We start from the raw sequence: 24,527 nt of genomic DNA on the forward strand, positions 1-24,527 counted from the left end.
CGGTGGGTGGGGAGAAGGCGAGGAGGAGGAGGAGGAGGAAGAGGAGGAGGGGTCCCCGCGGCTTTATCTCCCACCCGGCTCCGCCCGCCGCCGGCTGCCTCCTGTCGCCGCTCCGTGCCGTACCGCTCTGCACAGCCGGGCGCAGCGCCGGGCAGGGCAGCGCCCATGGGCTGCGGCAACTCCACGGCCGGCGGCGCGGGCGGGCGAGGTAGGGCGGCGGCGGTGCGGTGCGGGCGGTGCGGGGCCGGGCTGGTCTGGTCTGGAATGGGCTGGGTGAGCGGCGGCGTGAGCACCCCCGCGGGCACCCCCATACCCACCGGTGCTGCATCCCCCTCCGCCGGTTTGGGGGATGCCTGTCCGAGCCGCGGGAATCGCTGCCCGTGATTCTTTCTTTTCTTTCCCGAGCATCTTCCTTTCCCGAGGCTGATGCACTTGCCCCGGAGTGATGTGGCCCGCCGGGCGGCACTGAGGCTTGCCGGTGCCAGGGTTGTCGTTAGGATCACTGTTAGGATCGCCACCTCCAATGGTAGCTGTCCTGGGCATGGCCAGCCCAGGCCGGGAACTGGACCTAAGGATCCTGCCGGGGATGTACGCTCCGTCCTCGTTGCTTCCCTATAAGGCCACGAATGCCACTTCTGAAATGAATTTGTTCCACCACTTCTCCTCTGCTTGCTGGAGAAGTTGGAGGATGTTCCATGGTTGAGGCTTCTTGCATGCTGATGTGTACCACTGACTGGTGCATCCATTTGGCTCCCTTATTTGTTCATTGTTATTTTCAAAAGAGATAAGATGTGGGAAGATGGTGCTGTTATGCTGTCCTCGTCCCCAGCCCCTGCAAAAATGGGAAGTATATGGAAATTGATAAGTGGACCTTCACCATGTAATTGCAAATATGAGCATTTCTCAATCATTTTTTATCCTATCTGCACTTGGCAAACACTGCCACCTGTTTCAGTACCTGTATTAAGTCTTTCAGATGCACTTGTTAGCTTCAGAACCTCTTGGAAATGTGCAGAAAAATAGTGGCTGGACCAGTCAGAATTACTTGGTCTCTGTCTCTTACTGTTTTGACTTCCTTTATCCAGAGCTTCAGTGGTGCCTCGGCTGGTGCTAGTCCTGCTTTGAAGATCTGGGCATATCTTTGAGTGTGAATGCTCATGTGTATCTATCAGAGGCCTCTCTCATCCATAAAGAATGCCCTGCATGAATTTGCTTGTACTTCCAACACTCTTATTAGAGCTGTCCTGTTTGCACACTGCAATTCTCTCCTGTTGGTTGATTCCTGCCTTGCGGTGACTGGAAGTTGTTTCAGTATATGACCAATGTATATGACCAGCTTCATGCTGCTGGGGTGCTGCTTGTTCACATCCTATTTCTGTTTGCTGGGTAAAAGCGCCAGAGCTAGCATCAGAGAAGTTCACAGGAAAATTCCGAGTTGATTATAAGTCCCTCTGTGGCAGCTTCTTGGTTAATGTTGGTCTGGCCACCTGGTGGAACTTGTGACAGGCCACAAATTGATAAATGTCAGATAGGCTTAACTGTGACAGCAGTTACTATTTAGTGAACTATTTTGAACTAAAAGTGTTTGTTTAAATATGTCGACTGTCGCATTAAAAGCAGTTATCTTCAGCAGGTTTTGCTTTGTAGGTTCATAAAATGTTTTCACGGAAGGTACAACCCCTTTGGTAGTTCAGCTTTCCTGTACTGTTATTCATAAAATATTTAAACATGCATTTTGTGGCAACCTTTTGCATACTTTTTAGAAATAGTTCACAGATCTCCAATGGCTTAGTGCAGGTGAAAAACAACGTCATGAAAAACATGTAATTAGTATTATTGCACCGACAGACCTTTCCAAAGCAAATACAGCTCTGAAAGGTCCAGTTTTCTTCTCACTTTCACTGCTGTCAGACAGGAATAACTCTATGCAGTCTATCATCTTAAAATAACAAACAACTGGCAATAAAATAAGAAGTCAGATATCTACTATTTATTTTTTCCATTTAGCGTTCCTTAAAAAGTGTGTCTGATAAAAATAAAATTTTTTTATGTACCATTATTAATCAGAATCCTAGAGCTTTTAAGGGAAATGCAACTCAGTATTTTACCAAAATACGTGAATCCTGTGTAAATACAAATTAATTTTGTGGTTCGCACAGTATGACTAGATCTTTAGTGCTAAAGTTATGACTATTCTACAGTCAGTAATGTCAAAGCTAGAGGTACGTAACATATAATTAACCTGTAACACTCTGTCATGTTATATGACTAAGGATAATATTGTACCATACTTCACAGAATACATTAAACATGTTATGCTAGTCCCCATTTTCTTACTCTGGCGAAATTTCTATTGTAGCCTAACTCGATTTTTCCTAAGCAGACGTATATGTAATGATAGTTCAGCTAATGATATTATCTTCTGTTGCATGGCTAGAATGACATCAGAGGAGCTATCAGCCCTATGGTCTGCGAGATCTAAACTAATAGGCATGATCTAGAATAACATTTCTGTCTGTGGTGTGGTACCCCAGAACACCAGTATAACTCACAGAGTTTCAATCTTCCTTCCAGAATATCAGACACTGGAAAAAGGTTCCTCAATTAAGAAATGGCAACTTCTGTTATCCAAGTGAACTTGCTGCTCCATCCCTTGAAGTGCTCAAGGCCAGGTTGGATGGGACTTGGAGCAACCTGGTCTAGTGTGAGGAGTCCCCCATGGCAGGGAGTTGGAACTAGACGACTCAAGGTCCTTTCCAGCCCAACCCATTCCATGGTTCCATGGTTCCATGTATACGCATCCTTCTTAAATCACCTAATCTATGTGTTAACTGTGGATTATGCTTACTTTAAAAATTTTCCATTACCCATAGAAAGTTTCATCAACAAATTGCTATTTTCCTGATGTTTTGTTACCTTGCTTTACATACCCTTCTTTCATGTTATTTCCTGGTGGTTTAGAAGCTCCAAAATAGCTCTTCTTTTTTTGTCTTTTAAAAATATGCCCTTAAAAATTAATTTGCTTTCTTTTTCCCCCGGTGTTAAGGTTTTTCCTTCATTCTAGTGCTGCCTCACTAAGAATTTTTAACTGCCTTGTCCTTTCTGTAGGAATTGTAGTAGCAATGACAGCACCTTAAATTATAGCACTCAGGGAGGCTGGCAGTCTAGCCTGAATTTGAATATACAGAGGAGCTGTTAGTCTGTGAAGAGCTTCAAATACAGCCAAATTATGATAAAGGAGAACTTTCACACAAAGTTTAAACAGATTTATTAACTTTAAGTTTGGTGGAATGCCCAGGAAACTATCCTGCCATTCTATTCAAAATCCAACTAATTTTTAATATTAATGTTTGGTCAGGTCAAGTCTATGTACAGGACTGCCACCTCATGAGTTGAAGAAGTAATCAATTTGAAGTAAATAGATATAATTCTGTCCTTGGTTACACTGGGGTGTAAAGAGAATAAATTAATTGATGGTGGGACTTGGTTCCATATTGCTGCATTTTGAAGGAAATCAGAAAGGAGCCTACAACAGAAAACTCACTTGTAATCTTAACTGTTGTTAACTGTATGTGTAATTTTGAATATTTGCTTTTTGTAATTTGAAGTATTTGCAAAGAAATATTATAGGAAATTGTTCATTAAAAATTAATGGGAAAATATTAGATAGTTTGCTCTAGGGTCAGATACTGGCATTTTTTGTATCCATGTTATTATTCATGTACATGGTTGCTTTTCATCCTTTTTATGTTTTTCTTAAGTTTTTGTCTTCCGTGTTCACTCTTGTTGCATTTCTCAGCACAGAGGAATATCATCTGTGGCCAACAGTTTGTTTCAACCATCTTTTGCATTTGTCCTGTGTTTACTGAAATCCTGTAGGGTCGCCTGTAACAAGATGCTGCTGTTTTGAAAGAGCAAATCCCCATCTCACCAAATGGAAGATGCTTTGGAATACGTTCTCATCCTTCATTTGTGACTGTTTAAATGCTATGGGGGTTTTTGAGGGATCACAGCTCCACTCCTTTAAACAGAATGTTTTTCTGTATTTACTTGAGCGCAGAGCAATGTATGGCTGAACGGTCCTTGTTTATTCTGCAGGCTGTACTCTTCCTTCTCCTCCTCCTGCAGCTCTAAAATGCAAAAACACGCTCATGGTACTACTACATAGATGGTGTGAGCAGAGAGGTTATTCAGGACAATTCACCACTGCCTATTTTTTGTGGATGTAGCTTCTTGGCTACCCCTCAGTCTGTTGCTGACGTTAGGCAGGTTTTGGAAAACTAAATCAACAGAAGTCTATCAAGACTAGGTTTGTAGGGTCAAGTGCGGCCTTTTTTTAGGCCAAGCTGATATAGTGGGAAAAAATGGACAAGCTTTCACATACGTGAGCCTTTTCACAAGTCATCTATCTAAAACATCATGGCTATGAAACCACTAAGCCTTGCTGCTGTGGAACAGCTATGCACTGTTTGTGAGTCAGTAGTAAATAAGATTCTTTGGCTGAACTTCTGGCAGGACAAACTTGAGTAGCTATAAAATAATGTGTTGCTCACTAAACATGGAAGAGTTAGAGAAATATGTCAGTGAAGTAACAGGGGTGAGAGTGAGTGGACTGGACTTTAAAAACAAACATGTCTGTACAAACTGAGATGTTACTGAGTTCCTGGTGAAATAAAATCTATGTATAAGGAGTGTTCAGGCTCCCTAATGAAGAAAACTTTATGAGTTTTTACACAGAGATGCTTATAAACCACCTAACTGAAGCGGTGTTCATTTGCAAACTCAGAACTCTTCCAGGAAGAAAACTGCTTTGGGAACTGAAAATACTTTCAGGTATATATTCAGGTACTGTTGTGGTACCAAGTGAATTTGGACCAAACTATTGTTTCACTTTTGCTAGTGAAAATGAGAAATAACATCAATGAAATCAATGGAATCCCACTGCTGGAAGTGAGGACAACCTGGTTCTTTGTGCTTATAAAACCAATAGATAACAAACTATTTGTTTGTTTATTATGCATATTTAATTATTATTAATCGTAGAAGTAATCTCTTAAAAAGTGAATTTGTTTTTATCATACTTCGTTCTCAATTTTTTTGTTTGAGGTGCATTTCAAAATGCTGCAGTGGTTTTTCAGCAGTGGTACCCTCTATTATTCAAAGGAAACAAGTGCTGCCAGGTGTGAATGCTAGTGGCACATCCCTGTTCTCAAACACAGGTTTATGGCTGTACAGCTCTACTCAAAGCCCAAGTTGATGGGTCTGAGAGACAGCTCCTGTACCCAGAGTGCAAATGTACATGTACCATAATGCATTGAAGATAGGTATTGCACATGGGCATGGCACTGAAGTGTGCCTGGTGATTGACTAGAACTTGAGCATCTCCACTGGGAAATGTAGCGGTGCTGTAGGTACACAGTTCTCACTTGGCTAAGGTTTCATTTTGTGTATTAACATTTCTTACTTTTGGTATACTTCCTGCAAGGAAAGCATTAGTTTTTCAAATGAGGATCCAAAGTGCTGAGACCTCAACTCAGATGTGAAAAAGGCTTGGTAAAGGCCTCACAAAGGACCATGAATCTTTTTGAAGAAACTGAGTTTGTTTGCAGTGAGCTTGAGAAAAATAAGAAAATAGTTGTTCTGGTGCAGAACAGGCCCAGCACAGGAATAGCACCTTCTGGGAAAAAATGAAATCCTGCTAGCTACAGCAATGGATCTAGGCTTTTCAAAACGTATGTTGTCTGAGGTGTTGCTGATGCCTAGGCTCTGTCTAGATGTGCAGGGTGATGCCCTGAAGGTACATAGCTGAGCTGACTCTGGATGAACTAGCCTTGCTAGCAGAAAACATCTCCTTACACTAGCTGAGATCGAGCTTGCATGCAGCACTGCAATGCCAAGCTTCCACCTGCACACAATTAGTTTGGAGGGTTTATATGTAGTACTATGTAGACATGCCTGTAAAGCAAAAAAAGTCTCTGAAAGCTGCCTGGTAGAATAAAGTTTTAAAGCAAGGACTTGAGCTTATTGTGCATAGAGGTTCTCCCTCCAGGTAGTTGAGGGTTTCTGCTCATACATATAGCTGTATAGCTGAGATTTTGCTGACTCTGGAAGCAATACTAACAAAAGAAATGGCTTCTACAAGTCTACTCTACATTGTTGTTGGGAAAAGGAGGGATAGTTAAGTCATAGGAGTTGGGAGTGATATTATGTTCAAGAGTTAGTTGTAAAGGGAGATGTTTCCTGCCAACTAAGCCATCTATTCAGGTAGACAGTGCTGGAAGGCCTTGCGGGGCTGTTTCTTCCTCTCTGCATTTAAAATACTAATGCAGAAGGCATATTCTTACACATATCTGCTATTTATGGATATTTTTCAAAAGCAAAAATCAAGTTTTTCAGGAAATGAAGTGCCATAGCTGAAAAACCCCAGCATGCTTCCAAACCCGTAATCTTTTGGAATGACAACTGTAGTTTCTTCAGAGTGAGCTTGGATAAGCTCTTCCAGCTAAGTGCTGAGAGGAAGAGGAAAAGAAGTGAACGGTTCTCTAATGTCTACCTTAGCTTGTGTAATTAATGTAAGGGGTAATTTGCTGGTTACTCAGCTGAATGATATACTAGCAGTAGCAACATGGCATTAATAACTTGGGAGGAACAGGAAAGAGTTGTACTTGAGTGAATGTTCCTCTCCCAGCAAGAAGCATCTGAGTCACCAAAAGCCAAAAATCAATCATCACAGATCAGGCAGCCCAGTGGTAGCTTTTGTCTTTTTGCTTTTTGGTTAAATTGCAAGATGAATTAAGGGGTGGTTGATCTCTTTAGAGTTTTGGGGCTTTGGTGGATCATGTCCCAGCGTTTATATTAGTTCTGTCTAGTTGTTTTATAAAACTTTGTTTATCTGGCAGGAAGAATGGAGCAGTATTTTACACATGTAGTGCCAAGTCTACAACTGAATCAACCGGCAAAATAAACAGGCATTCAGGAATAACTGCTTGGTTAGTTGCGGCGACCTTGTAGCAGACAAAACCACCAGAAGACTGAGCAACGTGAAGCATATAAAATTCAGAAAGATTAATTTTATCTTATGTTGCTCTCATCCTGAGTGACTGCACCTGAGCACTGGTCCACAGCAGCATCGTTCTTACCCACTGAGAATCTGGCCCAGACCTAAGTGTGATACATTTAAGGGATGATATACATAGTCATTAAGGATAAACTAGACAATCATGAGAAACCTATTTTCTGACAGTAGAAAATTCCTGTTGCTATTTCTGCATAGTTAGGACAGAAAGGCTTACTGCACTATCGACTGGTTTAGAGGATTATTGTATATTGTCTTGTAAACATGTACTTTTTTCTTTTCATTCTAGGTGCCACAGGGACTACTAAAGATGTGTAAGTACTTACTCGACTCTTTCAAATATGTAACCCTGGACTTCTCTTCAGTCCTACAAGGCTTATAATAGATTTAGTCATATATGATTCATCTGGCTCTTAACATATAATCAGCACCACCAGATGTTTATTGTCTTTAGTGACAGCTTCCATCTCCACAAAACAACTTCACGTCTTGTTTACTTTTCTACAGATTCCTTCCCTTATTATTTCTCCATCAGAAATGTCTTTTTTTCTGCTTCTGTTGAGAGAATTGTCTCCCAGAGGGGGTCTTGTTGCTTCAGACTACTCTTCCCTGTCGCGTACCAGTATACCTTTTTCCAAAGGCTGTGTCATTGTATGAAGCGACCACATAAATTTCCACCAAGCCCTGTGAGATATTTAAAGAGTCATTGAGGCAAATTTCCCCTCTTTGCAGGAGACCCAGTAACCCATCCAGACTTCCTTTTCAAAGCACTCGTCTTCTCTAGATCTTCTCTGCATTGAAGATAGTATCTATTGGCTCTTCTTTCTCTCCCTTATCTTTGACACTGGGTAGCAGAGGGCAGCCCTACCCATCCTGTTTTTGTCTAAATGTGGAAGGTCTTAACCTCTGTTGTCCTGTTGCCTCTTGCCAGCTTCTGGTTTTCAGAAAAGCAGCAGCAAAAGATCAGCCTTTCTCAGCCCATTTTTCATTTGCTGATGCAGAAATATGCAGGAACAGCTTTATTCAGCCATAAATTTGTTTTCCTATCAAAGGAAACATTTAAGAGGTCCTCCTGAGGTCTTGCTTCTTCTATTTCATATAATTGGTATTTGCCACTAGAGTTTAAGACTGAGGGACCTGGGAGAGATTTTCATGTTATGCAATAGGAACATTCTTCTATTTACTTCATTTAGAAGAACTGCTCTAATTAGACAGAGGAATCCTGGTGTAGAAATGAGGGCTGTCAAGTCAGATAAACAAGCAGGGAGAAGAGCTTAACAACAGGCTTGTCCTGTCTATTACAGAGCACAGCTGAGAACTAACGACAGGTCTCACTTGGCAGATAAACACTGTTGTCACAGATACTCTTGAGGTCTGTGTTACCGGTGTAGTTTGTTTTCTGGGTTTGCGGTGTCAGTCAATAAATAAATGACAGAAGGCAAGCTTATGGGGAACCTTGCCTTCATACAGCCTGCAGCATCCATGCCCTCAGCAATTGTACATATACAAAACCACTGTTTTTAATTTATATTAGGGCCCTTTTTTGTTGTTCAATTTAGATAATTTAAGTGACTGGCTTAGAACTGCACCTCTCTCTTTGCGCTTCGGTGGTTATTGTAAGAACTGTTAAATTATGAATTCAGTAGGCATGTTTCTGGGCTTAAAGGTATGAGTATGTGTAGGACTGTGCTTGTGTGTGTGTAAGCATTTGTAGAGCCAGGGTTTAGGAGTTGAGAACTTCCTACTTGTTAGGGTTAGATCATCTGTCATGTTTCAAAAAAGTATGAGGATAACTTAGAATAAACTAATTCCTAGTGCAGACTTAAACAAAGTGAAAGGGTCAATCCTGGAACCATTACTCATTCAGATAGGTATAATGGAGCCAGCCAAATAACCTGTGTGAGTAATAGCATAGTTGAGCCTTCTTGTCAGACATTAGAAACACAGATCTGTTAATGAGGAGCGGCAGCGATGACCTGAAAAGTCCTAAATCAGTCATCCTAGTATTTAACAGCAGATTTTTACGATGGAAGTAAAACACCAAAAAAACCTATTTTAATTTCATGGAAATGAACAAAGCATGTATTAACTAACAGTATGGATCCATACAGGCTTTTATTTTACACCATTTCACTTTTACCAGCTAAAGATTAAAAAATTCTCTTTGAAAAACCCACATTCTTTTTGGCCATCAGATTTCAGTCGTATTGATCCTGGTCCAGAAAAGTATTTAAGTGTGTGCTTATTTACAGCATACTCTTTGATACACAATCTGGTTATTCTAACTCAAGAGATTTCTCATTTCTTGGGTGCTACTCATTGCCAAGGCACCAGTGTCTCTTGGAGTGAGCAGCCATGTGGAAGGAGGGACGGCTGGATCCTTCTCTGAGCCTTCCTGGGTGACTGCAGGGAAGAGTCTTTGTCCTCTGGGCCTTAAGTTTTTCCAGGCACCACTAATATAGGGATGATGATATGATCTTTCTACGCAAAGTGCTCTGAGACTGAGGGCTGTGTGGTCATAAGAAGGCTGTGTGGTCATAAGAAGGCTGTGTGGTCTGGAAATGTGATGTCTCCCTGTGTACTCCAATCCTCCAATCAATGGTGAATCTGTTGGCCACCCTCTGCCCCACTAATAAAGAGAAGTACATCACTACTAACTGGAAAAACTTAGATATAAGAGGGCTAAAGTATATGCTAGAAAAAAAAAGCAATGCCTGTGATATTCAGAATGTGGCTAAGTTCAGAGGAAGATTAGTAAGAGTAGGAAGGAAAAGACAGAGCAGTTCAAGCCTGTTTCAAAATATTGTGAAGAAATCCATCAAATACAAACGACGGGCCCTTGTTCATAACATATGCTGAGAAATTGAGGCGAAGTGGTCTGTCACTTGTGCAAAGTTTAGTGAATCATTTCTGATGGGACTACTGAGCACAGCTAGAAAGAGTCTCTATAATGCTTGACACAAACAGGGTCATAAAAGCCGAGGTAAGAAAAATGTGGGTGGAATGAATTAGTGTGAATGCCTGTCACTTGATATTTAACATATTATGTGAAAAATGGCAGCTTCTTTTACCATCAAATGGACATAGGGCTGATGGATGTAAAAACTGACAGCTGAACCAAGTATGTTTTTCAGACTTAGGAGTGTGACAGGAAGCTTCTTGGGATAGACAAATCCTTACTAAAGAAACATTTATTCTACCTGAAAACAGAATGCTGTTACGTGGATTTGCTGTTAAATCTGGCTGCAGGACTCCACCTATGCTACCTGCTGAAAATGTGCTCTCAGTTCCTCTGCAGTAGATGTCAACAACATCTGAGGGAAGATGCAGCAACACAGCAGCAGATCAGTACAAAATACATCAAACTGATGAATTCCGTTTGCTGTCTATTCCTGGTGCAGAAAAGCTTATCCTAGCTTGTTCTTCCTGGAGGACTTTGTAAATGAAAATATTTAATGATATTTTTTATGCTAGTTTCTTCCTTTATTCCTGACATGAGAAGAAGCTAGTGATACATTGGAGTTGGAGAGAAAGGATGTGCTGGACTCCCCTATCTCCATACCCTCTCTGTGAGTCTGGAAGATGTGGCAGTAGGAGCACTGCCAAAACCAAAGGAACTTCTTTCCTTCCTTGCTTCCATGCAGTTGAGTGTTGCTGTTGTAGCTCTCCTCCATGGAGTCACCCGTGTTCACCCAGCACCTGTACATTTCAACATGTGAAATTAGTGGCGCCTTCCAAAATGGGGCCTTAAGCTGCTGTATGTGAAAGGAAGGTGTGTGAATATGCAAAATGCATAAACATACCCCATGGTGCATAGAAAGGAGTCTCCAAAAGGGAGTGGAAAATGGCTTCTTCCTTATGTACCATCCACCAGAACTTTTCTTTCTTTTCCTTCCCATGCTTCCACGTTCCTCCTGTCTCTGCTTACCTCCTCTTTTCTGGCAGGACTACAACAGTTTGCACCCAGTCATCACCGAGCCCAAGAGCTATGGCCTGTACAATCCCAGATTATATTTGCTGTTGCACATTTAAGGAAAAAGGTATTGCAAAATTGGACTTTGATTTGTAGCTATTCAGAAGAAAGGAATAAAGCAAAATGTTTAAAAAAGCCCCTAGTCTTCTTAATCATCGACTGGAATAATTTGTTTTGGTGAGAGAATGACAATAATAGTTCAGTGATACCCCATTACAAAACATTTCTGGAACAGAAGAAAATAGCCCTGTTGCCTAGTAGAGTCTTTTTTAGCAAAACATTGTCAATAATTTCTTGTTGGACAATATTGATTTTTATTCTTACAACTCCTTTTTAGAGGCTTTGCGCTGTGTATGCAGTTGCCAGGGCTTTTAAAGGATTCTTTTCTCTGGATAATGGTTAATCTGGATTATAGAAAATGTTTCCAGTTGTATGAGAAAACCAATTCTGTGACACATTCAGCTGGTTCAACAGAAATGATTGTTTGTGATCTTTTGGCACCCAGAATTCTATTCTTAAAGTGTTGTCATTTTTTTCTGCTAAAAATACAGGCTTTTTTCGACCCACTGTTACAAACAAGTTTTCCACTTTCTTCAGCTGGAATTGGCCCACACTAGGACAGAGCAGCTTCAGTCCTCAAGGAAGGTTGCTTCTGCATTTTTCTGGCTGCACACATGAGGATTGAAAGGTGGCTTAGGCTACATGGGGTTAGAAGAGATGGGAAATGCCTTCTGAAATGGCACCAGCTCCTCCAGGGAGGACCAGAGAATGAGGAGTTTATACTCAGTCTCTCTTGAGTGGTAAGATTTAGGCAAAGGCAGAAAACCAGGAGGCTTGCCCCACTCAGTGCTACGCCTTGCATGAATATCGTTTAGCAGAACTACAGCATACTTAATTTACCCTATTCCTCCACTATTACAAGGACCTGTGTACCCTTATTCACTGTAGTGACACAAAAAGAGTAGTTGGTAATGTTTTGCCGCTTAGAAAGTTGGTAAGTGTAAGATAATTTCTAACAAGTAGCAGTATTTTAAGGCATTTGCTACCTTCCCAGGAGAGTGCTGACTGCAGTTTAAATAGTGTTTTCTTGCATTTGAGGCTGCATCTTGCTACTAGCTCTCTGCACTTCAGGCCAAAATTCCATTGACTTTGGGGATCAGTAATAGCATACAGCCCTGATGATTAAACATGAGGCACATCTACCTTTTAGAATAAATAAATTATAGTAAGAAATGTCATATATTATTGTTTAAGATCATAGTTCAGAAATGCCTTTCAAGGCTACAGTATGGATTTAGCACTAATGCTGCAAGAAGTCTATCTCTTAGTTTTATTGCCTGGGGAGAAATTCATGAATCAGCTCATAATGGGGAATATCTTTGCATTTCCCCCTGTAGTCCAGGCAGTTGGTTCTTCAGTGGGAATATTCAGGTGAGGATATCTGTGTGAACAGCCTGTACATTAGCATTTCCACAGCAGAGCCCTCCTCTGTCATGGTGCCTCCTTTGCTGTTCACAGCCATCCCCAGGCACTGCTGTGATTGTCTCTCATGGCTCCCTGTGCAGCTGCAGCATGGGGCTCTTGCTTGGCCAATTGTAGGGAAAGAGTGAAGGATGTGTGCGAATTTAACAGCACTCAAGTTATCTTGCCTCTGTTCATATTGCTAGGTTGGTAGGTTGCAGACCAAGCTACAGTGCAGCTGCTGCCCCAATCCATACCCAGCCAAAGCAGAGCTCAAAGTCCAAATATTTAATCAAAGGTGGGTCAGTGATTTATGTGAAGACTGATGCTGGGGAATGGAAGCTGCACCTCAGGCACTATACGTTCCAAGGAGTAAGAATAAATTTTTTATCTTTTCCGTACTACATTTGCCTTCACATTGACACTGATTATTTTACCCTCTACTCTGGTTCAGCCACACTGGACAGTAGTGGGGGGAGTCAAACCTCGGTGATTGCCCATTTATAAAGGATTAGTAACACTTATTTGGTTTGCAAACAACTCTGGCTTCAGGAATTGCAGTACCTCATTTTATGCTCTTTTGGCACAGCTGCTGAGAAAGTTTATCTTTCTTCATCTTTATTCCCATGCCAGCGAAGACGCCCAGTCCCTTCCAGTCCTCTTTTGGTGGAAGAGCAGCTCAGACTCATTCCTGAGATATGCAGAATCTTTGTGTTCCTGTTATGTGTGAGGCAGTGTGGGGAATCACTCAGGAAAAGTGTTAATTCAGCTGTTTCAGCTCCTAAATCTACTTTCAGGCATCACTGGCAGGGGCCATGAAAAGTAAGCTGCATCTGTTTTCAATCCTTTTCTTTCTTCTGTGCATTAGATTGGAAAATTGTCACTCTTTTTGTACCTGAGTACTTTATTGAATTGTGGATGATCTGAATTGAATTGGGATCAGTAATAATCCCCTTGTTCCCTTGTTCCTGAATGTAGCCAGATGGTCATGGAGTACCTGAAAGAAACAATCTGCTAATGTGCTTTGTATCTTTTGATGTTACAGAGCAGAAGAATCTGTATCAGATGATGACAAAAGGAGGTAGGTGCTCTACCGAGGCTGGCTTTATTTACAATAGGCTGCAGTGAGTTCTCCCTCCTTCCATCCCTCCTCCTAATTCCCACCACCACCATCAAAGCAGAGAAAAAGAAGAGAGAGGAGGTGATCTCACATAGACCCCAGTATTGATGAGTGCCACCACCCTGTTAGTGAGCTGGGAGGGGGGAACTTTCTGGCAAGAAGATCACATTATCTCACAGTTGTAGGTGATGTGCTCAGTAAGGGTCAGTGATGTCTGCCTTCACACCAGCCCCGCAACAGAAGATGGCATTAGCACTTGTGGGAGATCTCTGGTGGGTTGGAAATTGAAGGAAGTATGGAAGTATATCATCAAACAAATCAGAAATCAACTCTGAGCCGCAGGGGATGGAGGAGGTGTGAATAATGTGGCACCTAACGGGGCAGAGCAGTGTAATGGGAGTCTCTGCAAGTAGCTCCAGGCATGGCAGAGACTCGTAAGGACCCAGTTTTTCACCTCCCTGCTTTTCATACAGGCCTTGGAGCCAGAAAGTATGCTCTGCAAGGCCATGAAGGGGAGAAGCCTGGCTATGAATGTACCTAACACCCTTGTGCCGCTTCCTACTGAAAGTTTCCTCCAAGTGTGGCCCTGAGCAGGAGGATGCAAGTCTTATTTATTAATGAGGAGAGGTCAAAACTGCTTAACTGCTGTGATTGTTTGAAGTGAGGTGCTTTGGTGGTCGCAGTGTCAAACATTACTATCAGATTGGCTCTCACCAGTTGGATATATTCGGCGTCTAGAAGAAGCTGGGCAGGTGGGGTTTATTGTCACAAGATACTTTTAACGAGATTTAATGAAAAATGTTAGGAAATTGAGTGAAAAATATCTCCTTTCACAGGCATTGGTCCTTCCTTAAGAGTTAACAGCCTCAAGGTTTTTTTGCCTGGCACCATATTAGCATGCATATGGCACTTAGTGGCACTTTTCCCATAGTGATGGGAAGGGAGGGCTCCTCTGTGGATACTTGTGCAGAGGTGCCCTCTCTGACCATCCATGGTCTTGGTAATGCTGCTGTGGGATGTTGACATTGTATGATTAAGCTCTGATGTCTCTTTGTTTCCTTAAATCAGGAATTACGGTGGCGTGTATGTTGGCCTGCCGTCAGATGCGGCTGCCATGGTTTCCAGTCAGACAAAAGCTACACCAAAAGGTACTGGAAGGTCGTGTATTGCATTTCTCCTGCTTTCCCAGTTTAATTTTAATCTAGTAGGATGCATTTCCTTTAAAAATCAATTATTATTTCAGACAGACTGGCTAGCCTTGGAGACTCTTTAGGCAGTGAGGCTATTTATAATCGTTAAAGTGATTGTGCCCATTTATTTAAAATCTTACACACTTTTGCAGAAGGATCCTAGAGCAGATGCTGACAGTGTGGTACATTGTCTTCTGAACAGCTTCTCCATGCTCTGAGTGCTCTGTGAATTCAAAGAAAACAAAATCCTGTTAGGACTAAGAGGCTGTGATAGATGCACTTGCAGAGCCATCATGCTATTTTTAGTTTTGAAGGTGTTTACTTGCATTGCGGTGAATTCCAGTAATAACAGTTAGTAAGTGCTTGCTTTCAGATTTATTTCTGTTCTTATAAGAAACCCAGGGGAAACTGTTTCTTTTCCATGTGATATTTTCGAACAGGGGGAAAAAGCATTAGGATTATAGGTACTTAATAGACAAGTCATAAACGTATAATTATGAAATAATGAAATATTGTTTAGATTTGATACAGCAAAATACTGTTGTCACATACAGCACAGAGTTTAGTTACTGCGTGGTGCTTCCAAAATTTGCTGCAAAACAAAAAATTGAAGAACAATAACAGTATTGACCAAAATAATAGTGGCTGCTTTTGGAACAGTAGTACCTTTGTTGCATACTTTTTTTGAAATGGTGCTCTAAATTAGTGATATGTTACAATGTTTTAACCACCTTTATCTTTTGTATTTTAATTAAGATTAGAAGGAAATAAACACATCAAGATTCAGACAGCAGGAGGTACAGTATATCTTAATTAACGTTATGCACTTGGCATGCATTTGTTGAACAGAAAGAAGGGGGCAATGCTTCCTGTGCTGCTCTTGGGTGGTTTGGAATCACCCAGTTACTTCTTCAGCTGCAGCATAACTCTTCTAAAGGCTGGACCAGGGGCCAGTTCTCAGTGGTGCAGACATGAATTGGAAAGTGGGTAAAGTCACCTTCTTGGTGAGAAGTGAGAAGCAAGGAAACTCCGTATTACTCTGTTTGGGAATGAAAAAAAATCAAATGTCCTTGTATTCACTTTCAACCACACCACAGCTAATCCTGCAGTGGTACTAAGACCTCCCATGAGAGGCAAGGTGCATCAGCAGTGCACAGACCAGCATCTGTAGAGATAAAGAATGAGTAGCTTGCAGTTAGAGAACATCTTCTCCATTTTGGGGAGGATCTTGAGGACCAAAGTGAGGCACCTACTAAGTGTCGTACTGGTGCTTTCCTCTTGCTATGGGAGAATCTGTGGGGGCTTTGTTCTCCACTGGCCAGAATAAGGCAGTGAAAATTTATAGGCTCTATTCCTGACTGAAGAGTGTCAACTAATTAACTAAAAAAAAAAAAGTCCTTTACAAGTTCATGTCTGAATTAAAATAAACGAAGCTAAGTTTCCATTCAGAATTTGAACTAAATAAACACTGAAAAATTTCGAAAGGGAACTGTTCTGATGTCCAGCCGGTGAGGAGAGGGAAATTATAAAACTGCCAACAATTTCAATAGAAAGCAGAATGCTTTCCTAATTTAGGTGAAGAGCCAGAAACAGTTCTGGCTGGTCCCAGCACTGGAAGCAGGCCTAGTAGAGCAGAATACACATATATTGATTATCTTTAATGATGTGAATGGTTAAAGCTCTATGCACTTTGCTAGGAGCACTCTTCTACAGACAGGCCTTCAGCTGGTCGTCACTCCGGATTTCAGTAACCTGACTGAGATATCTGAGCTAGGAACACCATCACCCTTTACCTGGGCAAGAGTTAAGCACCTTCTTGAGGCTGCAGCTTTCCATCTGTGGCTGATGTACAGAGCCCAAGTTAGTTAGGTCCTTGTCTAGGTGCTTTAGCTAAATGCCTGAGGTTGGGTAGAATCAGTCTCTTGACATTTTTTGCTATTCAGCATAGTTGAGAGTGCACTTTGCCTTCATTGGTGCAAGACCTGGCAGTGTTCAAGGCCAGGTTGGACAGAGCCTTGGGCAACATTGTCTAGTGTGAGGTGTCCCTGCCCATGGCAGAGGGGTTGGAACTAGATGATCTTAAGGTGCTTTCCAACTCTAACCATTCGATTCAATGATTCTATGCTTCTATGGCTGCTGGCTCAGGCTAAAAAAGACTTACACAGATGAACACCTTTAAATCTGCAGAGTCCTCTGAGACCCACCAGTTCATGTGCGTGTGTGTCTGCAAGTCATAGGCTGCAAATATCTCGGCTTTTAATGACAACCTAGTCTTCTGGTTTGTGTATAGAGTGTTACTGTATTGCTTTACCAATGTGGTTTTACCAGATTATCTAAATCTGTTTGTTCCTTTCTTTTCTTTTGAACAGTCTTCTACTAAGACAAGTTGCCAGTGCTTTAGAGAAAGCTGTCTTTGTGGTGAAGATTTTTATATTTACGTAGCCTTCTGGAGAGCAAGAAAGACCACAGCACCAAAAAATCTAAACTCGTGCAAGTTCCAACTACGGGTAAAGCTTAAAGTACAGCATTGAATCAGTTTCCTATGATGGTTGCGTTACGGAAACCTGCTGTTCTCCAGTGAAAAATGAAATTAGTGAACTCATGGTGGATGTTTCTGCACAAGAGCTAACTTTGATGATCTGCAACTTACTTCTCTGTGGCCATATTGCAGATTTCATCAGCTATCAGCTACGCTTTGTATATTTTCTCCAACAATTTTTGATAGATTTTATATAGAAAACCATCACTACTGTCCACTTATAGGAACCTACCATAAGAGCTATTAAATTAATTGTTAATTTACTTCAGAGTAATATATTTGACAGGTTTGCATCTTTTTGGTAATATTGCAAATTTTAGTATTTTTGCTGTGAAAACTTAAGAATAGGAGAAAATAATCATAAGACCATCAGGTTCTTTATAATTACTACTGTCACTTTTATACAGTGAGACAAACACTAGTGGTTAATTTTCACCTCTTAAGAAGATATTCCTCAAGGAAATTTACTTAAATAAGAACAATGTACTTCATCATAATATATACATGTCTGGGTTTTTTTTCAGCTTTCTCTCTTTTATAAAGCATTACATGGAAAAAAGTGCTAATGAACCAAACTATTAAGTTATGTCTTCTGCTCTGTGTAATATTATAATGACATTTCCTCACATAAGGATGAAGTGATTGTATTTTTAGAGATAGCAGGACTAAATTCCAGTGCTGCATCCTCCTCAGCTGCAGAGGAATTTTGATCACTATTAGAGTTTTGTATCCCTGACTCATCTCCAAGCATCTCCAGTATGGCAAATTGTAACCAAATGAGTGTTAGTATTACTTAGCAAATTGTTGTATTAAATAACGTATGTAAGGTTTCAAAATTCATCAAGTTTATAGCAACTGTAGGCTTCCCACAGAACATAAATCAGATTGTACATTTCCGTATGGCTGAACAAATATTTAAATTATTAAAGCCTTTTCCATAATTCTTTAGTCAAACTTTTGTTAATAGGACACGATATGCCATACATTTTAAACAAACAAATAAACAAAAAAAGCCAACCCACACTACATTAATTTATTACTGTAGATTAATAAACACTTTTAAATTTAAAATAAAAAAGCAAAACAAAAAAACTGGACATGAAGAAATGAAACATTTTGAACTGTGAAATTCCTGCCCGTTTAACTGATATCTGTTAAGACCAATGAATGACCATTGACTATGGTTTCCAGTAACTTGCAGCTCTGGCTTTAAACTAAGCAGTAGTTTGCTTGGTATGAGGCCTGTAAAAAGAAGTATTTAAAAATATTCCTTGCTTATCCTCTTTTAAGTATTGGTGACATTTACTGCTATTCTCTAGAAATATGCTACTTGGGCTATCAACTCTTTCAGGCTTTCAGCTCCTGAAGACAAACATGCATCTCTTTCTTGACCCCTTCTACCTTGAACCAAGATGAAATAAGCTTGAAGTAAGAGGTGGTGGTAAAATGTCTCACTATGAATGAATTTCTGTTGATTACATCTGTTGAGTCTTGTTCTTGCAAGGCAAGCTAATGAGAACTCAAATTTCATTGAGTAATAAACATGCAGGTTTGCTTCCCACCTGCTTACCATAGCATAACAGTATAGTTTCCACATCACGTGTTCTACATCTGGTCTAAACAGTTTGCACAGCACAAGTTTATTTAGTACAAAGCAACTAGGTCCATGTCTGCCCTGATCACGATTGCCTTTCCCAAAGCAGAAAAACCACCAGTCGTGCTAAGATACATCATAGTTCAGCTCAAAGAGCCAACAAGAGATGCCAGTAATCTTCCAAGTTATTTGTCCCCTTCTATCCTTCAGTTGCTGGGAAGAATAATCAAAAAGGTGGACAGGCCTGAATTTGAACATAACTTGTTCTGCTACTGACATGTGAACCCTCATGTGTGGGCTGAGGAAAGAAAGAGAGGATCTTTAATGAAAAGCTCCTAGCAGTTCGTGGTGGGACAGTTGCAAAGGGTACTTTTTCTTGTTTTACGTCATTGCTTCATTTTTCCTGTGCAGAGCTTCAGAGAAGTGTGGAGAACTTTGCAGAATTGGCCTCTTAATGACTCATCCTTTGAATGTGTGGGAGGTATGGTGGTTTCTTAATATTTTTGTTCCTCTGCACCTTTTCATCTCAAAAGCTTACTGATAACTGACAAATGTTTCAGTATTATGGACCGGAGTCTCTTCAATAGACATTGCATTCATTTATGCCACGTGGGCCTGTACCCATCAATCTGAAGAGCTAAGGCCATGCCTTTGTCTTGGATTTGCAGACTCTTGTCTATTGTATTCCCAAGGACCCACAGATCTAGAAACAGCATGACAGGACACTATACTCTGTCCTGGACAAATTCTACTTAAGGAACTGATTTTCTGCTCATCAAAATTCCTGTATGCTGAGCAGAATTTCTTAAGCCTTTGTTAGTAAGAGCACGTGGCATTTCATGGAGAAATAAGTATATCTGCTCTTTCAAAACCTACAATCTATGGATGTTTCTGTTAGGAGGAGGAACACAAAAGAAACCCTATATGCCAGCTGCCAGCTGTGCATTTGATGGCATCCTTGGAGGATATTTAGGCGCTCAAATGATGGTTCAGTGTGAGAATTGAGAATAGAACACAAGGAGTCATTGAATGGCAGAGTTATTATTAAGGAATATACTTTGGTTTTGTCAAAATATCTTGAATTACCATTTGTAAAGAAGAAACATTTAAATGTGTAATACCATTTCCTTTGCAGTTGTCACTCTTTCTCCAGCCAGAGCTGAGGAGCCAGTGAAAACACTTTAGTAAAGACAGTGGATTCAGGCTTTATAACCTCAGACTCTCCAATTTGAGATCCCTTGACAACCCTGAAATATTATACTTGAATTCACGTAACTTGGACAACCGAATCTTGAAGAATTCTGGAGTATCAAAGCATAGGACTGAAACTACAGTTCGTGATTAGCTGAAAAACAATCCAGCTATCTTGTTGGATTGCAAATTTTGGTCTAGGACAAACTCTAGCACAAACTATTTCACCTTGAAGACAACTGATCCTTTGCATTACACTGATGAGACAGTGCATTTATATTGCTTTCTTCTTAAAGTAGAACCTGGAGCTTAAGGAGTCGACTTCTCAGTATCTGGGTAGTCCAGACAGAGATACTGCCCATCTCATGGGTGCCATCCACATCACAATGTAGCTCAGAGGATGTGACATAGCTTTAAACCTCAGTGTCACTCAAGGGTTAAATCTGTCACTAAGAGGGTTGCAGAAGACCTGGTAAAGCCCAGTTATGACTTTAATCACTAAAAGCTAAATCCTCTGATAACAAAGAGTCCACACAAGGCTGAAGCTGCAGAAAAAAACTAAAGGTGAAATTTGTCTTTAATGAACACAAAGGCAAAGTACTAATTTACTTGATTTCATCCTGCATGTCTAGCAGAGGTGTCTGCTGTGTTGGGCTATAGTTGAAATGGCACCACTGGCGTATTGTTCCTTGTCACCCACACAAGTCTAGTGATTCTCAATAATCATGCTTCCCAAGCAGTTGGTGAGTCACTGCTGATCTGTTTTCTGCAAAGTAGACCTCTGTTTGGTTCCCATGGTGATCAGAAGTGACAGTTATTACAGACTGCTACTACAGTTCCTCAGTTGCGTGTACCTTAAAAGAAGCTCTTATCTGGTTATAGTTCCTGGTTATAGTTCCTTGGAGTTTTGCAGTTCATAGTCATCGCTTCCTATTGATAGCAATTTGAACGCTCCAGGTGAATTGGCTTTGTGGAGAACGTGCTGGAAGAGGGTAATTTGTGGAGTATTTTTGTTTTGCAATGTAGTTAGAGAAAGATCAAGAAAATAACGGCTCTGTTAACTTTCCATAGAGCAATAGTGTGGCATTATTGCAGGAAATCTTTTGAGGCTGGGCTAAATAATTCAACCCTCGTTTTAACAACAGACGTGCACAGAACTTGCATTTCATTTTATATGATCTGGCAATTTTTTGCTGTAACCCTAGGGTTTTCAAACATAGCAGTATTTCCCAGACAGCAAAACCCTGCTTGTAAGTGCTTAGAACAGATGTCACCCATGTTGTGGGAACTTCTGTTTACTGGGCACTTATCTGGTCTTTATTAAAATACCTATAGCTGAAGACAGAACCCTACTTGTGAAACAGATCATTCCATAAAGTGCAGTGAAACTCACAGTAGCTTAACTGTACTGAGAAAAGAATTAGAAAGATACCATGGGATGGAGCCTGGATGAAAGGAACTTCATGTGTTGGAAAGGAGGAAACACATAGGAGAATGAGGATTATAATATTATGCAGTGAAGACAGATACAGAAGGAGGTTAGGAACAGAAAATGACATAAAAAAGGAAACAGTTTAATTAAATATCTGCTCCATTTTGCTGTGATTCTAATCTCTTGAAAGCAGAGCAAAAAGTAGACCACAGCCAAATTGTTTTAAGACTGAAGAGAAATGGAGATAGGCTTATCGCTTCATTCCAACCCTCAGATATCTGAGATTGCAAACCTTTTGGGAAATAGTTTGTCTCATTTTCATTTGCTTAATGTCCAGTGTAATGAGCCCATTGAACCTTATATGTCTTTTTTGGGTGTTAGCAGGATATATGAATATCCTGCCTTCTCTTTCAACCTTTGTGTCGGTGTTTCCTTTGGTTATGCCTCTCTATGCAGACTGAAATGTCTAATGACTTTGGAAGTTTGCATCATGCTTGGAAAACAATTTAGTAGACTGAGAAAATACACAAGGTGTATAAGTAATTAACAGGCATAGTACAAGGAAAGATATTGGAATGTGAAAAGGAAGCAAGAGTTTAATCTGAAAAACAGGGTAGAGTTAGAGCTTTGGTTTGGTTATGCTATGTATTTTATATTTCTCGTATAACTAGTGAATCCCAGTGCAAGCGCTCAGTTTGGATAACAGGACCCTTATCAATATTCTGGAAATTATCAGTCCATTCACAGAGTTTTGTTTTTGATCTTTGATTCTTGTGTTATAGAAGATGGCAGTAATGTGAAATACTAAATTCCACCATTAGCCTTTGTTGACCACTTTTACTTTTTATGTTTGCCAAACCTCAGTGTTGTCTGTAGGATGGTTTCAGCTCCATAAAATCTGAGCTCATTGGATTCATACTACGAGGCTGTGATTCAGAGTGACATGTTAATTTAAGGCAGGTCATTTTCAATAAGTGTTTTGTGAGGGAGACCAGACTGTAGGAAAATGTAAGCCTGTTTATTGGTGTTAGGGAGGTATTCAGACTTTGGAGAGAGTCCACATTGCATCACTACCAAAGTCCACTGGACAGAAAGCAAGCATAACACCACATGCATAAATAAATAAAAGCAGGGAGGTAATGCACACCTTTCAGTTTATATCTAATACCATATTTATGGCTATATATTACTGGACACTGACTGTAACTTTGAGCTGTGAATATTTTCCTACAGCTAGGTTTGCATTCCCCAGATGATACTGTTTAAGGAAAAAATCTTGGAAGGATTCCCACTACCTGGTTTGTCCATACCAGTCTTACATACTTTTGGGAAAACAGCCAACAGATTTTCTTTAAAATTAAAAGATTTAATTAGATCTTAATATATAAATACTATCAACCTGAGCAAACTCCAAGTATCTGGTTATCATAACAATATACTTCATCTTTGAAATATCACAAGGATGCCTACCTCTTTTTCCTCTTCGAAATTGTGGGTTACTTTAATAAATAAATGATTAAATTCTTTTATTGTTCTATCAAAGAAACTGCTTCGGATCATCAGATAAAGCCAAACCATTTTTGGCAGGGAATTAATTTGTAATAAGAAAACTGTGCCAGCCAGGGGAGATGAAGATTCTATAAATTCCAAATTCTTTCTAATAGAATAAATAATGGTTGGAGAACTTACATAGCGCTGTTAAAGAGTCTTTGTTCAAGACATCACTGCTTGTATAAGCATTGCTTCTTGAGAAACCCAAGATTTCCAGTGAAAAGAAATCACTACTTGGAAAATAATTTTTGATTTCTGATAATAATTTGCCAAGATCAGCATTATATTTTTCCCTTTGAATTTCAAGAGGAAGCCAAATTCTCATCTGAACCAGTGAAGTAAACAATCAACCTCTTCTTGGCTTCAAACCATTGCGGACAATTCCCATTCAGAGGTACAAGAAAAAAGATAAATGGTATTAACTAGCTCTATCATAGGGACATATATATTTGTGCACTTGAAATTAATCTCAGTCTTTAACAAATTAGGCTAGATTAGACTAGATTTCATGTTTCCTTCTTTCAGGTATTTTTGTTAAAACATGATATTATGTCTTCATTTTTTCTTGTTGGCTGAAATGATCTCTGGCAAAAATATTTCTTCTGTATTTGTTTTAAGAATGTGTAATTCAGTACAACTTTCACAACTTCTTGCACTATTTCCCATTTTTGTCTTGAATACACCCTCTGGCATAAAAGTCTGCCACAGACAAGGTGTTACCCAAAGGGTTAGGCTCACACCTTTGCTCAGGTGAGCATTCCAAGTAGGTGCCACTGGCGAACATTTCATCCTGAACACTTCACTACTCAGCTGTTTTTAAAACTTCAGTTGAAATATGGTTAATGTTGCACGATTGTTCACTAGGAGGAGCATTTACGGCACATGTGACTGCATCACCTTGGGATTTGGATTGGCATGGTTTCAGGAGTCTGCCATTCCTCAGTGTAGGATCTTGAAACCTTGTCTTACCTTCTGCATGACACCTTCTTATCATGGTTTAACCCCAGCTGACAGTGAAGCACCATGCAGCCATTTGCTCACTCTCCCCCATGGGATGGGGGAGAGAATTGGAAGATAAAAGTGAGCAACCTGAGGGTTCAGATAAAGACAATTCAATAGGTAAAGCAAAAGCTGAAGCACTGCACTGCACTGAAGCAAAGCAAACCAAGGAATTCATTCACCACTTCCCATTGACAGGCAGGTGTTCAGCCACCTCCAGGAAAGCAGGGCTCCATCACATGGAACAGTTACTTGGGAAGATAAATGCCATCACTCCAAGCATCCCCCCCTTCCTTCTTCTGCCGGCTTTATATGCTGAGCACAATGCCACATGGTGTGGAATATCCCTTTAGTCAGTTGAAGTCAGATGTCCCCTCTGTGTCACCTCCTAGCTTCTTGTGC

The 24,527-nt window shown here is 40.5% G+C and overlaps 1 protein-coding gene across 6 annotated transcripts; it reads left to right on the forward strand.

Annotated features, from left to right (window-relative positions):
- C3H12orf75 (chromosome 3 C12orf75 homolog) lies at positions 1-24,314 on the forward strand. Of its 6 annotated transcripts, none has more exons than XR_003990652.1 (8): positions 58-208; positions 7,365-7,389; positions 13,555-13,590; positions 14,698-14,777; positions 15,581-15,616; positions 17,189-17,326; positions 19,364-19,433; positions 20,088-24,314. XR_003990652.1 is itself a non-coding variant. In XM_030480255.1 (6 exons), exons 1-5 carry the CDS (start codon positions 166-168, stop codon positions 15,578-15,580), a joined length of 189 nt encoding a protein of 62 aa, XP_030336115.1. In that variant the 5' UTR covers positions 1-165; the 3' UTR covers positions 15,581-15,616; positions 17,189-18,299. The 6 variants fall into 6 exon arrangements, 3 of the variants coding, with proteins under 3 accessions (XP_030336115.1, XP_030336112.1, XP_030336113.1); XR_003990653.1 differs by having other exon boundaries at positions 62-208; positions 15,576-15,616; XM_030480255.1 differs by lacking the exons at positions 19,364-19,433; positions 20,088-24,314 and having other exon boundaries at positions 1-208; positions 15,576-15,616; positions 17,189-18,299.
- Positions 24,315-24,527: the final 213 nt, after the last annotated feature.

Source organism: Strigops habroptila, chromosome 3, assembly GCF_004027225.2.
Source record: "Strigops habroptila isolate Jane chromosome 3, bStrHab1.2.pri, whole genome shotgun sequence".
Lineage (NCBI taxonomy): Eukaryota > Metazoa > Chordata > Aves > Psittaciformes > Psittacidae > Strigops > Strigops habroptila.

What these genes read in the sequence shown, in the direction of transcription:
- C3H12orf75 (XM_030480252.1), top strand. Translation starts at nt 166, where the DNA reads ATGGGCTGCGGCAACTCCACGGCCGGCGGCGCGGGCGGGCGAG. An exon ending in ACAGGGACTACTAAAGATGT is followed by an intron (nt 7,390 to 13,554) that starts GTAAGTACTTAC and finishes TTGATGTTACAG; the next exon opens with AGCAGAAGAATCTGTATCAG. An exon ending in TCAGATGATGACAAAAGGAG is followed by an intron (nt 13,591 to 14,697) that starts GTAGGTGCTCTA and finishes TCCTTAAATCAG; the next exon opens with GAATTACGGTGGCGTGTATG.